Source organism: Maylandia zebra, linkage group LG12, assembly GCF_041146795.1.
Source record: "Maylandia zebra isolate NMK-2024a linkage group LG12, Mzebra_GT3a, whole genome shotgun sequence".
In the NCBI taxonomy this organism is placed as follows: domain Eukaryota; kingdom Metazoa; phylum Chordata; class Actinopteri; order Cichliformes; family Cichlidae; genus Maylandia; species Maylandia zebra.
The window spans coordinates 1,901,036-1,916,032 of NC_135178.1; the positions used below are offsets into that span (position 1 = coordinate 1,901,036).

General features: G+C 43.5%; 1 protein-coding gene across 4 annotated transcripts; it reads right to left on the bottom strand.

Moving 5' to 3' along the window:
- Window positions 1-3,122: 3,122 nt before the first annotated feature.
- LOC101472359 (frataxin, mitochondrial) lies at window positions 3,123-12,961 on the bottom strand. 4 transcript variants are annotated; one of them, XM_024800594.2, is made up of 6 exons: window positions 12,782-12,959; window positions 12,620-12,700; window positions 11,160-11,251; window positions 10,945-11,065; window positions 9,127-9,224; window positions 3,123-3,510 (listed from the first exon to the last, which is right to left on the bottom strand). In XM_024800594.2, the coding sequence occupies exons 1-6, from the start codon at window positions 12,872-12,874 to the stop codon at window positions 3,372-3,374; spliced, it is 624 nt and encodes a 207-aa protein (XP_024656362.2). In that variant the 5' UTR covers window positions 12,875-12,959; the 3' UTR covers window positions 3,123-3,371. The 4 variants fall into 4 exon arrangements, with proteins under 4 accessions (XP_024656362.2, XP_076746658.1, XP_076746659.1 ...); XM_076890544.1 differs by lacking the exon at window positions 3,123-3,510 and adding an exon at window positions 3,518-4,226 and having other exon boundaries at window positions 12,782-12,961; XM_076890545.1 differs by lacking the exon at window positions 3,123-3,510 and adding an exon at window positions 4,238-7,125 and having other exon boundaries at window positions 12,782-12,960.
- Between the last annotated feature and the right edge of the window lie 2,036 nt (window positions 12,962-14,997).

Here is a 14,997-nt window from a genome sequence, read left to right on the forward strand (position 1 = left end):
ACACTATACCTTGCTTGTACAAAAACAATAAAGAAGCTCAAATATTCTACTATTCAAAATATAAATATGAATAAAGGATTCTAGCCTCTGCCGTTTTGTGATAAGTGAAATAAACAACACTTCTTGCAGCCTCTCTATACACCTGATTGATCACCATCCCAATCACAATGTTTCCATTAGATATCTCGGCTAAGGCTGACCAGTCTCCTGTTCCCAACGAGCTCCACCATGCTTCGGCTAAATCTGTCATGTGCAGACCCTTCAGCTGCTCACTAGGTTTGTCTTTAAAATGAACCAAATATATTTATGTATTAATTTATCATTTTGGAGCGCTGTCTTTTGCTACACTGCTCGGGGTCATCAACACAGCACATTGGCTGTGCTCTTCACTCCTTAGAGGAGCTCTACAGTAAAGCTGCAGGGACACATCACACCCATATATCACCTGTTCCTGCTGTTATCCTAAGAGAGGGGTTACGAGACAGTAAACAAACAAACAGCACATATACAAGGTTTGTTTTTATTATAGGCAATAAATGAAAACACCTCTCTGCCTTTAATTGTTAGTTATTATTAATCTCTGGCTCTCTTCCACAGCATGTCTTTGTCCTGTCTTCCTCCCCTAACTCCAGCCAATCACAGCAGATGGCTCCGCCCCTCCTTTAGCCTGGGTCTGTTGGAGGTTTCTTCCTGTAAAAAGGGAGTTTTTCCTTCCCACTGTCGCCAAAGTGCTTGCTTATTGGGGGTCACTTGAGTGTTGGGTTTTTCTCTGCATGTATTATTCTAGGGTCGACCTTACAATATAAAGCTCTTTGAGGCGACTGTTGTTGTGATTTGGCGCTGTGTAAATAAATAAATTGAATTGAACAGGGAACAGTACGCCTGCCTTCACAGACCTGTGAGGCAAGCTGTGCAGTCTCTAACCTGTACAATCAGCACACACGCACAGATGTGTCTATATTGCCAAACATATTAACTTACCCATACAAATCACTGATTTCAGGCGTTCCAATTATTCCATGCCCGTATGTATGTGACTGGATGTTCATATGTAATGGAATTTTCTATGTCACGTGGAAAATAAGACAAATGTAATGAAGTGGTTTTTCATGAAGTAATTTGTGCCTTAGTTAAAAGTGGGTAAGGTGAGAGTATAGGGTGTGGCTAGATATCAGGTGATTCTGTATAAATGATGATGATTGGATGTCCAGATAGGAGGTGAGAGAGAGGGAGGCAGATGTGCAAAAGAGTATAAAAGAGAAATATTCAGAATATTCTGGTTGTTTTTTTCTGTAGTTCTTTCAATGAGCTGAAGACATCATCTTAAGACATCTTGAGGGTCCACAGTTAAAAACTACAGCATGCAATGCCAGAGGAGCCCCCACCACCACCCGAACACTCTGGACCCACAAACGGGTTTTGTGATTTTTGCCATATTGGTTTATAAATCCAAGAGGATTTGCATTTTGAACACAGAGATAAGTGTGTCGGTGGCCAAGGCATGCTGGATGGACAGGAACTGGCAACTCAGGGGTAAGACGCTTGTCACTGCGGTTTGCACATGGCAGATATAGCAAGAGCCTGACACCACTGTGCTAGAAGGGTTTGCTGCTGCTTGCAGTGATAGAAGCGGAGAAACTGGCAGTTCGGTAGTAGGGACGCTAGATGCTGCATGCAAATAGGGGATGAAGGAAAACCTGGCAACCCGGTGCCTTTTAATTCATTTGTCTATGCCAGGGGTCGTCAACCCTAGGCACGCATGCCACAGCTGGCACGCGAAGGGTGAACTGATGGCACAACCATAGCTGGACTGGCCATCGGGCGTACGGGGCATTTGCTCGGTGGGCCGATGGTGATTTTTAGTTTTTATGGGCTGATGAATTATTATTATTTATTTTTTGTAACGGTATAAGCAATGAAAGGTGTTTATACACTCACATGAGTCCTCAGGTATCCGTCTGAATGCTGGACACTGGGAGACCTGTGTCTCTGAGTGGGAGACCAGAGATCACATTAACATGTGTCTCTGTATTAACAAACATGCCATATTGGCCCAGTTTATTTTTCTTATCATTGTTGTGAGGAGGCCATAAATAGCATTTGTATTTTCTGTTGTTCAGTTCATTTGCTGTTATGGATAAAAAGTCTTTTTTTGTTTCAAAATAGCTGATAACTATTCGCTGACAGCTGCCAACATCTGCAAACACATAATCCTATAGGGTTGTTCTATATAGTGTGTAACTGTTCATGTAGAGCGTTATTACATTTATTGCTAATGCAATCATATGGCACACTGACTTCTGAGGAAATTTTAGATGCACTCGTCATCAGAAAGGTTGCCGACCCCTGATATAGATCATAATCAAACGTTAAAATATTACACAAAATGTCATCAAACATCATTCATGCTGCAGTTCTGCAGAAACCTCTGAAACAACAAGTGAAACATTCATGAACTTAGGCTACGTCCACACTGGCCCGGATAGATACGAAAACGGCATTTTCGTCTGAAAGCGCTCCGCGTCCACACTAGTGTTTTCAGTTGTTTTCACAGAGTTGTGCGTCCACATTGAAACGGCCAGAAAACGCTTATGTTCCAGTCTTACGCATGCGTGAAACGCAAGAAGATTCGACCGGCCTCATTTCTGTCTGCCGCTTATTTACTTTCCTGAGTTTTTTAAATGGACTCACAATGAGGTGGAGTTGTTGCTGCGAGTAACACAAAAGTACAAAGTTGCAAAAGCGAGTGAGAGTTAAAGAATTAGAAGAAAAGCTCTCTGGAGCAGACTGATATTAATCTTTAATAGGGCTGTCAGACAAAACAACTGCTGTATAATGCCCTCCGCTATCTTTGTTTAATTGGTCACATGACTGCATCACATGACTAACATGCGTCTCCATCTGTCTCAGTTTTCACCGTCCACACTGCAACACGAAAGCACCGTCTTCAAATGTATTCGTTTTCGAGAGCGTTTTCCAAACGCTGCGTTTTCGGGGAAAACACCGTCTCAGTGTGGACGGGAGGCCAAAACGGAGAGAAAACGATGCGTTTAGAAACTCCAGATGCTTTTCAGATGACCTGGATGACTGAGACTCTACAAAGACATGTTCACAGACAGAAGTGACAGGTAAAGCATTTAATTACTTTCATTGAAAAACTCACAGAATTGGATTCCAGTGGCCACACTGACCACAACTACTGAACTCTTACAAGACTTCAAGACGTCATTCAGCTGAAGAATGAAGAATGCAACAGAAACAGCATTTCATACAGAACTTCATTATTTACTTTAACAGATGGTGTGTATGCTGCACAGAAATTCAGATGTGAGTCACTGAGTCTGTGAATAGTCCAAGCATTTAACAGGGTTTTAGGAATAGGGCAAGCCACACAGGTCAATGTTCTTATTAAAGATAATGGAAAACTCCTTAGAAAGCAGCTGGTGAAGGCTGATGCCATCATGAGTATATACCCAGCGTTCACCTGTCCAGCCGTAGCGCTTGGGTCCGCTGTAAGCACAAGAGAAGAAAGGAAGAGGGAAGTAACATTACTCTATACTGACTTATAACAGATTCTTATTATACCAGTTTGTCAACAGAGAAATATATATAAATTTTGTCTGGCTGAGGGGGGAACGCTGGCTGACTCTGGAGTTCGAGTCTCCGGAGGGAAAATCCTGGCGGTTTGAGGCCCCAGGCTTGTGTTGGGTACGGTCCATCACAAGAACATTGGCTCGTGCGCGCTGTTGGGGAGACGCCGGCCCAGACCTGTGTTCGGTCCAAGTACGTCACAGGACAGCTGTTCGGGTACACTGTCGGAGTCCATTTCTGCGTACTACAGTGCGCAGAGTGGCGGTGTTCGTTCCTTGGTCCGTAGAAGGCAAGGAACCTCACGGGGGACGCCTCGTGTAGTAATGGGAAACTGGATCCAGTAGAGCGGCAGGCCTTCACCAGGCGGCCAGAGACAAAACTCAATACGTGACTGTATGGTAAGAACTGAGTAAATGTGTGGTGTGTAAGATGGCAGAGAATGGCTGTGTGAGTTGTGGAGAAAGGAAAAGAAATGTTGAACGAGTTAATAGGTTGATGTGTGCGTGTAAAAAGAGTGAAAAACAGGGTCAAATGTTGAAAATGGGGAACAAAAAACAAGGAAAACAAACAAACAAAAAAAGAGGAGTGTAGAAATGTGTGTGAAAGTTGTTTCCAACTAGCGGGAGAAGCTGGTACTGCAGGCCAACACACACACACACACACACACACACACACACACACACACACAATTAGTAGAATTGTTGATGAAAATAAGCAATAAAATTAGGGTTTTGTGTCTCAGTGCGTCACTTGCAGGTGAAGAGCAGACCCGGATCAATTTTCCACGTGCAGCAGTCGGAAGAACATTATAGGTTAACATCATTAGAAACACTCCAGCCAAGTTTTGGCTGAATTATTTTACAGCTTAACTTCCACATGTTTGTCACCCTGAGAACACAAGCTCCAAAATCTCTCCCTGAAGACCAGAAATGCAGTTCCAGAACAACGAGATGGACCTCAAGAGCTCACAGCAGTGAAGAAAAGGTCCAGCAGCAGCAGCTGTGCCAGACAGCGGCAGCAAAGAGAAAAATGGCATCATCACGACTGGATGGATGGATGTGCATTTCCAACGAACTGCACCTTCACTGTGTGTGAATGGACCTTTGAAAGACTGCCTGAGTTGGACATTTACCACTTTTGGAGCAAAATGGCAAAATGAGACAGTGGAAAACAGGACAAAGCTGAAAGACAACGGACTCTCACTGGACTGCTGCAAGGAGATGAGACCACAGTGGAAGGAGCAGGGAGGACATGGAGGAAGCTGTTTTAGTGTGGGAATGAAATTTGGGTTTATGAAACTGGGAAGAAAAACGACTGCCTTACGTGGAGAATTGAAAAGTGTCTGGAGCACCGCAAAGAGGAGAGGTACACAAAAATTACACAAACAGAAAAAAGCATTAATCCTACTAACACAAACACACATGCAATGAAGCTCATGAAGATCAAACAGTATTTTAAGCATTTCTGCTACCATCATCTTGTCCGGTTCACTTAGCAGGTTAAGAAGTGATGCACAGACTAGTGAACTAGTATTATATTGGGCAAAAATGATTGAACCATTGCAGGGGTGAACAGAGTGCTGCAGGGGGTCAGATGAGTGGAGACTAATAGATTATTGAGGTTCTTGTTCCTGATGTGTGGGGGAGGTCTTATCATGATGCACATCTGGGTACATGGAAAAAACTCATCATCTAATAGGATATTGCTGTTGTGTGAGGTGTGACTGGTGGATGAAAGTTTTGGGGATTTATTGATGCATTTTCTTTTGGTACCACTTTGAACCTGCCAGTTTTGATCTATCATTCTAAGAGAGTGCGCTTAGACAACTTCTAAAACTAGGCCTTCATATTGTTTTTGATTTTAACAGTGCACTGAGATTTTTTGTTTGGCAATTTTCTCTTTTTCAAGTAGGCCTGCAAGATCGGGATCGAAAGCACTACACGACATGTTGATCAATCGCAAGTGAGCTTCTCCAAAATGAAAATGGGCTCAGGAGGAAGCCACTTATTTGGGACAATCAGAAAACAAGTCCCTGCCAAAAAGGACTCAGCGAGGTGATCCAGTCTAAATCTTCTTTCTTTTTTGAAATGGCGTCATTGCTGGCAGTAGAAACTTATTGCGTCACGAGAGGTTCTACTGTCAGCAAATAACAAATGGGGACTGACTGGACTGACAAAAGCTTGACTGAGTTGACACCAGTATGCAAGATTGCACCTCCACCTTGACCTGACCAAAGGGTGGATGTTTGTATGTTTCTTTTTACAGGAGCAGAAAGGTGACAGCAGCAGGTTGCATGGGCTTTTGGGCCGTGCTGACTTAACCTCTTAAATGCCACTTTCTGTGTCTGTGAATTTACCAGCAGTGTCTTATTCATGACCTTGTATTGTTTACAGTGCAGAGGTCACTGTGAGAAAGTGTGCATACAGATGCGCTGCGCTAACATCCACATCACTTTTTCCACAGCAGAGGGTTGATCGTGTGATTTACAGCAGGACACACTGCTGGCTAATGTCTTTTTTTCTTATGACGGGGTTACAGGCCTGGAGTGAAGCTACTCCAGGGGAGAGGCCCTGGAAGTTTTAAGAGACAATGCACAACTTCATTGTGCATGTGAGAGCTTAGATTGTGGGGATGATTAAAGATGAACAAAGGGTGGTGGGAGAACAGTGACGTGAGGATACACAGTGTGAAACTCCTTTAAGTGAACAATAATGTTGATGTGATGAACAGAATGTCAGGAGAGAAATTCTGGTTTTAATGTGATTCTTGATTTAAGAATCAAAGGGTGGGATTGTATAGGAATTTCTTTTACTTCTGTATTAATCACATTATTTTATTGTATGATGCCTTGGTGCCACTGGATTCACATGTCTCACACTCATACAGTAAGACAAATGGTGGGGGTGTAGTAAGGAAGTTGGGGGAAGCAGACAACTCCACAGGAAGAGTCTTTTGTCTCTTCGAGGACTCTGGGAGGCAGCAAGGGAGTGTGAACCTTATGGTGTGAAGCAGCTGTGCACTGCCTTTTGTTCCTGGAGAAGGTTTTTAACTGAGAGCCATGCTGGGCTCAGGGAGACTCTGCTGACCCTGCGGTCATGCAGGCTCTCCACCAAGCCTGATTGTCTGTTCTTTGTGTGTTTGATTAAAGAATGTTAGCTGCAGCTCACCGCTCGTCTGCAGGCTTTATTTAATGGAAAACTTCCACAACAAAGGTGCTGCGCAGTATCTTAGCTGTTCCCAGGACTGCGCTCTTCTGGAAGGAGATCTTAGATGTTGTTCCTGGGATCTGCTGGAGCCACTGGCCCAGTATGGGGATCATGGCACCAACTGTTCCGATTACCACTGGGACCACCGTTACCTTCAGCCTCCACATCTTCTCCAGCTCTTCTCTGAGCCCTTGGTACTTCTCCAGCTTCTCGTGTTCCTTCTTCCTGATGTTGCTGTCATTCGGTATCGCTACATCGATCACTACGGCCGTCTTCTTCTGCTTGTCTACAGATACTATGTCACCACCATGTTGTCCGTCTGGATCAACTTGAAAAACCATTTTAATGTCTTAATACAATGTGAGCAAAAATGGAAAATAGCTGAATCCATGTTCTCGGTTTTGATGTATGCAGAGACAGAACAATAGAATATCCCACGTGTGGGACTAATAAAGGTTATCTTATTCTACTGTATATAGTATTTTATTTTATTCTATTCTGTACAGTTGTGTACTGTATTTATTCTTATTGTATTCTAATTTTTGCCTCATAACTTTTGCACTGTCCACTTCCTGCTGTGACAAAACAAATTTCCCACGTGTGGGACTAATAAAGGTTATCTTATCTTATCTTATCTTATATCAAGTCGGGATGTATTTTGTTCTGATGTTGAAAAGAAGATTGCATCTCTAACAGTTACACTAATAATGCTTATCTTCTGACTTTTAAGGTCTCAACAATGTATTACAATGATCACTTAAATGCATTTAGTATTGAGGATGGATTGGAAACAAACTGGATGATTTACTGTTTGAATACATTTTTGTAAATTAATCTCTTACATTTTTAATGGGTGTTTGTCATTGATGGCTGTGGTGGGTACAGTGGTTGTAAATACGTTTAATTGCAGTAGTAGAGATGTCAGAGATGAATGCGAGTTCATTGTTATCTGGCAGTGATGACACTGGTGTTAGAAAATCAGTGCTGTTCAGTGTTAAATTAAACACCAGGTTTAGTGTAAAGTACTACCAACACTAATCAGTGCTAATCTTTTAACACTTAAAACTAGGGCTGTGCGATATGACCGAACTCTCATATCCCGATATAAGACATCTATCGTCCCGACAACGATATTTATCACAAAAATTTACATTTTCTGTCAATTCTGTGAATCTCGGGCAGCTGAACTTGCGTGAAGTGTTTCCAGCTGGGCGTCGTGTAGCTGCAGTCGAGTGCTACGTAAGTTGAAACCGTAAACACTCTGCATACTATTTCACGTGATTCAGTTTATTTTGAAAATCTCAACAGGCTCTTCAGCTTTATTGTGAAAGGTCCATGTGGAAAATAAACAAGCGGACAGCGTCGTTGTTGCTAACGACAACGCGTAGTCCTTCGTCCGTCTGTAGTGTGGTTTTTTAAATATAAGAGAAAGGGACAACTTTAAGAAACTCTACAGTGACCATCAAAATGATGATAAAAAGTTTATTTTGCGACACCAAGAAACAAACGACAGACGTTTTTATATCGTCATCCGATATATATCGTTATATCGAACAGCCCTACACACAGTGTAGAATATTGTTGACACTGCTCCGTGTTAGTGTCATAAACACTAGGTCAGTGTTAAAAATATAACACGTTGAAAAGTGCTCATTTAAACTCAAGTGTGGACACATACAGACACGTTTCTAGTGTTAACTTGAACACTCAGTGTCAATTTCACAGTGGGGATTTTGCTGTGTAGAAGAAGAGAGGTCGGCACTATTGGCTGATGTGCAAGAGAGCTACAACTAACAGGTGGTGACGGAGAAAATGGAAAGGACTTTTGCTTATAGGTGGCGTGATTGTGCAAGAGGCAGGGGCGGGGTTATTTAAGGTCAAAGGTAATTCTGTTCAGCTGCTGCTGCTGAGAAGGGCCAAACGGTTTCTACTGTGCTTAATGTAGTCACCTGTTGTGTTTGTGTGAATGGAAATGTCAGGAAAACCAGACATTGCAAAGGAAATAAATGACACATGAATGTGGTGAACTGTGAGTGCACGTACTAACAATTAGCAACCAGAGCGTCAAAATACAGGATTTAATCACCACAATAATGAAATATTTGCATGTCTGCGTTAATCAATCAAGCGATTTATTACTTAAAGCTGACCAGATTGGTTATGTTGGTAACACATAAGTCACTTATTGGCATCTTAAGAATCATTTAGAATTATAAAAAACAAAACAGCTGAGTGGAAAATGTTGACAGAACTGTGTAAACTGAACAGAGACATTGTTGGGTTCCAGTTACTCATATTACCATGAAGTGCTACAAAGCTCGAGTCTCACCTGGTAGGAGAAGAAAGCCAGATTTGTTTGTTTGGCGCCTGTTTGTTGATCACATAGGTGCCGTGGTCTCCACCCAGCTTCACTGTCAGAACACCACTCTGTCAAACAAGAAACAGAAGAAAACGGTTCTGCTTTCATCCGTTAACAAAGCAATTTTGACCAAACATCTACATGGAATATAACTAATCTTAATTTTATTTAACATGTATGTAAAGTTTATCGCAATAAACGTAAATTGTTTCACTCCCTTTCTGTTTGATTTTGGTGACTATGACTGAAAAGCTTAAAATGACTGTAGCAATTTACCCGATGTGCTATCAACGCCTGGGTTTAGACAGAGATACAACGATGTATCGTCTGCATTACAGTAATAAGAAATTCTGTGTTTTCTGAGAAATGAAGCCTGATGGGAGCATGTAAAGGGAGAATAAAACAGGAACTCCACAAGCGAGTGTAGCAGGGTAACACGTGTTACCCAGCATCTCAGAGTATGTTCTGCTCTCAAGAGGCAAACCATCTTACAGCAGGGCCTCGAATGCCGACGCACGTCTTCAAATGGTTTAATAGGATTGTGTGATCAACTGTGTCAAACGCTGCACTCGGGTCTAGAAGAATTAAAGCAGCCGAAAGCATTGAGCACCTTCAGTAGAGCAGACTGTGTTGCTCTGAAGCCAGACTGAATGTATCCAGAACAGTATCTGAAAATGACAGAACTGACGGGTCCAAACCAGCAGCTTGTTTAGAAGAGGAACAGTTCCATTTCAGACGCTGCTGCTAACAAAGGATGTTAGAAACGTGATGACGACTGTCTTCTCTGAGAAATGGTGTAGGTAACACTTTCACAGGGCAAGTGTCATGTGCATTACTATATCAGTAAGATGGGATAATGAGACTGGTTTGAAGTAGGTGAGAAAGGAGGAACACGTAGGTGGTTCAGAAGGCTCTGGGGACGGGAGCAGAAGACGTTCTCTGATAGGATTCATTTTTCCAGTGAAGAACCTTTAAAATCCTCACAGGTGTGTGCGGCGGTCTCAGACGTGGTGGGATGCAGGACAGAGCTGATTGTGTTGGACAGGACTTTAGGATTCCCAGACTTCTTTGTAATAAAATTCATTTACTCGTTCTGCCTGATAGTTATTCAGACAATCTCTAAACACAACGCTGAGCTTTCTTCCATTTTCATTCTGCTTGACAGCACGAGGGACTTTATTTACCCAAGGCTGAGTTTCTAATTGATGCAGTCTGTGCATTGTTGGTACAAGCTGAACTAAAGCATGCAAGCAGCTCATCACGGTTACAGCGACAAGGAGAGGTTTCATTCAAAGGCGGTTAAAGGAGATTTCAGACGTCATAGGCTGCAGAAAAGAGGCGGTGTGGGTTTGTTTAGGAGATGAGTGAGGGATGGGGATATCAAACATTATGATTAGATGGACACATCAATCACCTCAACACTGATCACTGAAAGCCCAGATGACAAGATGGGGGTTCTTAACCTTTTTTACCTCGGGGCCCAACCTTTCCACTACAAAGTGGCCCCGGGGCCTCATTCAGATATTAACACTATACTGAATAAACTGGTGTTGCTTTTGGTTTGATTTATATTTAATAACTAAATCAAATCTACTTCATTTTAACAGCTAAAACCTTGTCAAATAAATATGGTACAATACAATAGTGTTTGTGGCAGCCTCAGTGTAATTGTATGTTCATCATTTAGTTTCTGTAAATAAGCATTTAGATCATTCTGCCATCATTTATTACAGCTACCATTAAAGTTCACTTCACAGTTAGCAACCTTTACAACATCCATAGACTTACAGAGAAGAGAACATCATAGTCGGCCCCAGTAAAAGCTTCATCTGCGAGGTCTTCAAAGTAATCAGCCAGAGCGTCCAATGTCTCATCGGCCAGCTTCTCATATGCTGCCGCAGACAGTTCACTTTTGGAGAATGACACAAAGTTATAAATGAGTTCAAGTAGTCAAAGCTTAAGCAATGCTTAAGGAGAAAAACAAAAACCAAAATATTGGTTACCTTACATGCACGAGGGTGACTTTTTTCTGGCTCTGTGAATTCAGGTAGATGGTTTTGCTCCACCTGCAGCCATTAATTCTGCTCCCGAACCACTGAAATAGAAAAACACCAACAAACTTGTTTAATTACTCTTCTCCTTCATGCTCAGCTGGTTTCTGACATGTATGCACCTTATAGAGTATTTATGGCCAACTTTGAAAGTTACAGTTTGTTTTCCCATTTGAAGACAGATGATGAAATCACTCGATGTGAAACATTTGTGACACGCACTTTATCCTTAATAAAGTGTTGAATTTGGAGGTGCAAGGCACTCCCTGATTTTGGACTGAGACATAAGCTAATTCTAACCGTAAACTTTGTTTACTTCTTCAAAGGTTCTGTGGGCCCTTCTATGAACTCTGAGCATCAGGTCTTTCCATAGATTTTCCAGTTGGATTCGGGTCAGGTGATTGGCTGAGCCTGTGGCAGAGTTCAACTTTGGTGTCATCTTTCCAGAATATATTCTCCCAGTATTTCACAGGCTTGTTCCAAACAGATGCAACACACTCATGCAATAAAGAGGATGTTTATTGTGTTACAACATTACTCATTTAAGCTGAATTTTCCATTAATATGGTTTATAGCAGGGATGTCCAAACTCCGGCCCGCGGTCCATTTTTAATTGGCCCGCAAGTAATTTCATAAATAGAATAGAATAAGGCCGCACTTCAACTTTTGCCTGAGTGTATTGCACTTCTTAGTTTTAACACCAGGGGGAGCTGCTGTTGATCAAGTCAGTTGCTCCACCAAAAACGACAATCACAGAAGAAATGTACCCCAAGTTACTAAACAGGTCAGAACCAAAGAAGCGAAAAGTAGAAGAGTGAGTGCAGAAAATTTCAGACACGGTGGGAGAGTGAATGTTTCTTCAAAGAACTCAAGTGTGTCTGTTTGATCTGCACTGAGACTGTGGCAGTTATGAAAGAGGATAATGTACGACGTCATTATGAAACCAAACATCAGGCCTGTGCAGCCGACACTGGTGCTGAGCCAGAGCAGACATTAAAGCTCTGCTGCAGGGTCAGCAACAGTATTTATTTCGTGCTCAACAGGTCCAGGAAAAGGCTCCGATAGCCGCTACACCATCAAACAGTCAACATCTGTAATAATATTCAACTATAGAAGTAATAATATTTGAACAACTCCTCAGTCAGGACGGAGAGTTTAAACAGGCCTAAATTTGATACAGTTCATATTGATTTGTCACATAGAGTGTGTGTGTGTGTGTGTGTGTGTGTGTGTGTGTGTGTGTGTGTGTGTGTGTGTGTGTGTGTGTGTGTGTGTGTGTGCCGTCTCTGTAAAAACCAGACCGAACATTTGTAGATAAACTGGAGATGGTCGAGAAGCTCGGTGACAACTACAACCCGTCATTAAGTATGTTCAGTTTAAACTAATCACCAGCGAGTAAAAGCTGAACTTACGCTGTGCGACGGCCGGCAGGGGGGATGCAGCGTGCGGTTAATGAACGGACGAAGCCCCGGGAGGTGAGATAATCTCCAGAACTACAGTGGACATAAAGGTCACTGTGAGTGTGGCTCGTATCTACCATTAGCATCATGTTCAGCCATGGACGCAGCTCGTACCTGGTTCCACAGATGCTTCTTCCTCTGCTGCGTCAGCAGGTTGAGCTGACACACGTGTGAGTAAATCCGCGGTGTCTTACAGAGCAGACGCATGGTGACGGTCCCGATAAACAGTCCCGGTGTGTTGACAGCCAACGCTGCTTCTTCCTCGTCTGCGGCTTTCTTTCTTTTTCGTCATTTGTTGGCGGTTGGCAAACAGCAAAATGGTGTATTACCGCCCCCTGCCGGTGTGGAGAATGAGTTCGTCTTAAACTAAATATGGCCTGATAATACTCGAGTCCATCTCCACTTCCATATCACCGAGCTTCTGGATCAGCTGCCTTCTTTCAGCATCATATTTCTGACAGTAAAACGTGTTTTCCTCCCATTACTTTTGACATCTTTCTTCCATTTTCTGCTGTGTTCTGCTCTTAATCTCTGTCCTGCCAACACTGATAACCAATCCACTGATACCCATGGTACCCATAAGGTGGTGACTCTGAGCTCCATGTCGTTGACTCTGTACAGTGTTTGCTGAATCTCTATCAGAATGTCTGACCTGCTGTCTGAGTCACTGTCTTGTAAACTAGCCAATGATGAGTGTGAACACATCACTGATCTTACTGGTCTTGCGTCTTCAGTCCACTGGACAGCTGACAGAACTGAAACGATTTCTGTGCACTAATAAACTGTCACCGATCCCTTTCCTTACTTTGACATGAAACTCAGGAACAATAAATATATCCCGCTTTGCTCGCCTGTCTTCTTTGATGCATCTGTGTAGATTTTGACATAACTGTAACACCGCTCTATATATGCCTGCACTGTATGTGCGTTTAAAATAAAAGCCCTGTTCCTACAGCATCAGAGAGCACTCAGGACCTTCTTACTGTGAGGCAACAGTGCTGACCACACCACCGCGTTGCCATACTTGTATCATATTCATATGGCATCCCAGGTCGTATCCTCAGAGACTGCGCATACCAGCTAGCTCCTGTGTTCACTGAGATATTCAACATCTCTTTATCTCAGTCGGTGATCCCCACATGCTTCAAAGAGTCCATCATTGTTCCTGTCCCGAAGAAACCCCACCCTGCTTCTCTCAATGACTATCGCCCTGTAGCCCTCACCTCAGTAGTGATGAAGTGCTTTGAACGCCTGGTCAGAGACTTCATCATTTCTTCACTACCAGACACACTGGACCCACTACAGTTCGCTTACCGTCCAAATCGTTCCACAGACGATGCCATCTCTCATCTCCTCCACACATCACTCACTCACTTGGACACTAGAAGGGGGAATTATGTTAAAATGCTCTTCATAGACTACAGCTCTGCATTTAACACCATAATTCCCTCCACACTCACCACCAAGCTGGAGCATCTGGGACTCAGCTCATCTATGTGTCTGTGGATCTCCAACTTCCAAACTGGCAGACCACAGGCAGTAAGGATGGGCGGACATGTCTCAGCCTCCACCACTCTCAGCACTGGAGCCCCCCAGGGGTGTGTTCTGAGCCCCCTGCTGTACTCTTTGTACACATATGACTGCGTGGCCACTACCAGCTCCACCACCATCATCAAGTTTGCTGACGACACCGTCGTGGTGGGCCTGATCTCTGATAACAACGAGACGGCCTACCTGAAGGAGATTAGGAATCTGGAGAACTGGTGCCAGAGGAACAACCTCCTTCTAAACGTCAGTAAGACAAAGGAGCTGATAGTGGACTTCAGCACTAAGCAGGAGAGGAACTACCAGACCCCCGTCATCAACGAGTGCCCAGTGGAGAGAGTGGACAGCTTCAAATACCTCGGAGTTCACATCACGCAGGACCTGTCATGGTCCTGTCACATCAACACCGTGGTGAAAAAGGCCCGTCAGCGTCTCTACCACCTCAGACGCTTGAGAGACTTCCAACTGCCCTCCAAGGTGCTCAGGAACTTTTACTCCTGCACCATAGAGAGCATCCTGACGGGAAACATCTTAACCTGGTTCGGGAACAGCACCATGCAGGACAGACGAGCTCTACAGAGGGTTGTGCGGTCAGCTGAGCGCACCATCCGCTCCGAGCTCCCTGACCTGCACTCAATCTACAGCAGGCGGTGCTGGACCAAGGCCAGGAAGATGGTGAAGAACCTCAGCCATCCCAACAACAGACTGTTCTCTCTGCTGAGGTCAGGAAAGCGATTCCGCTCCCTGAAGACCAACACAGAGAGACTGAGGAGGAGCTTCTTCCC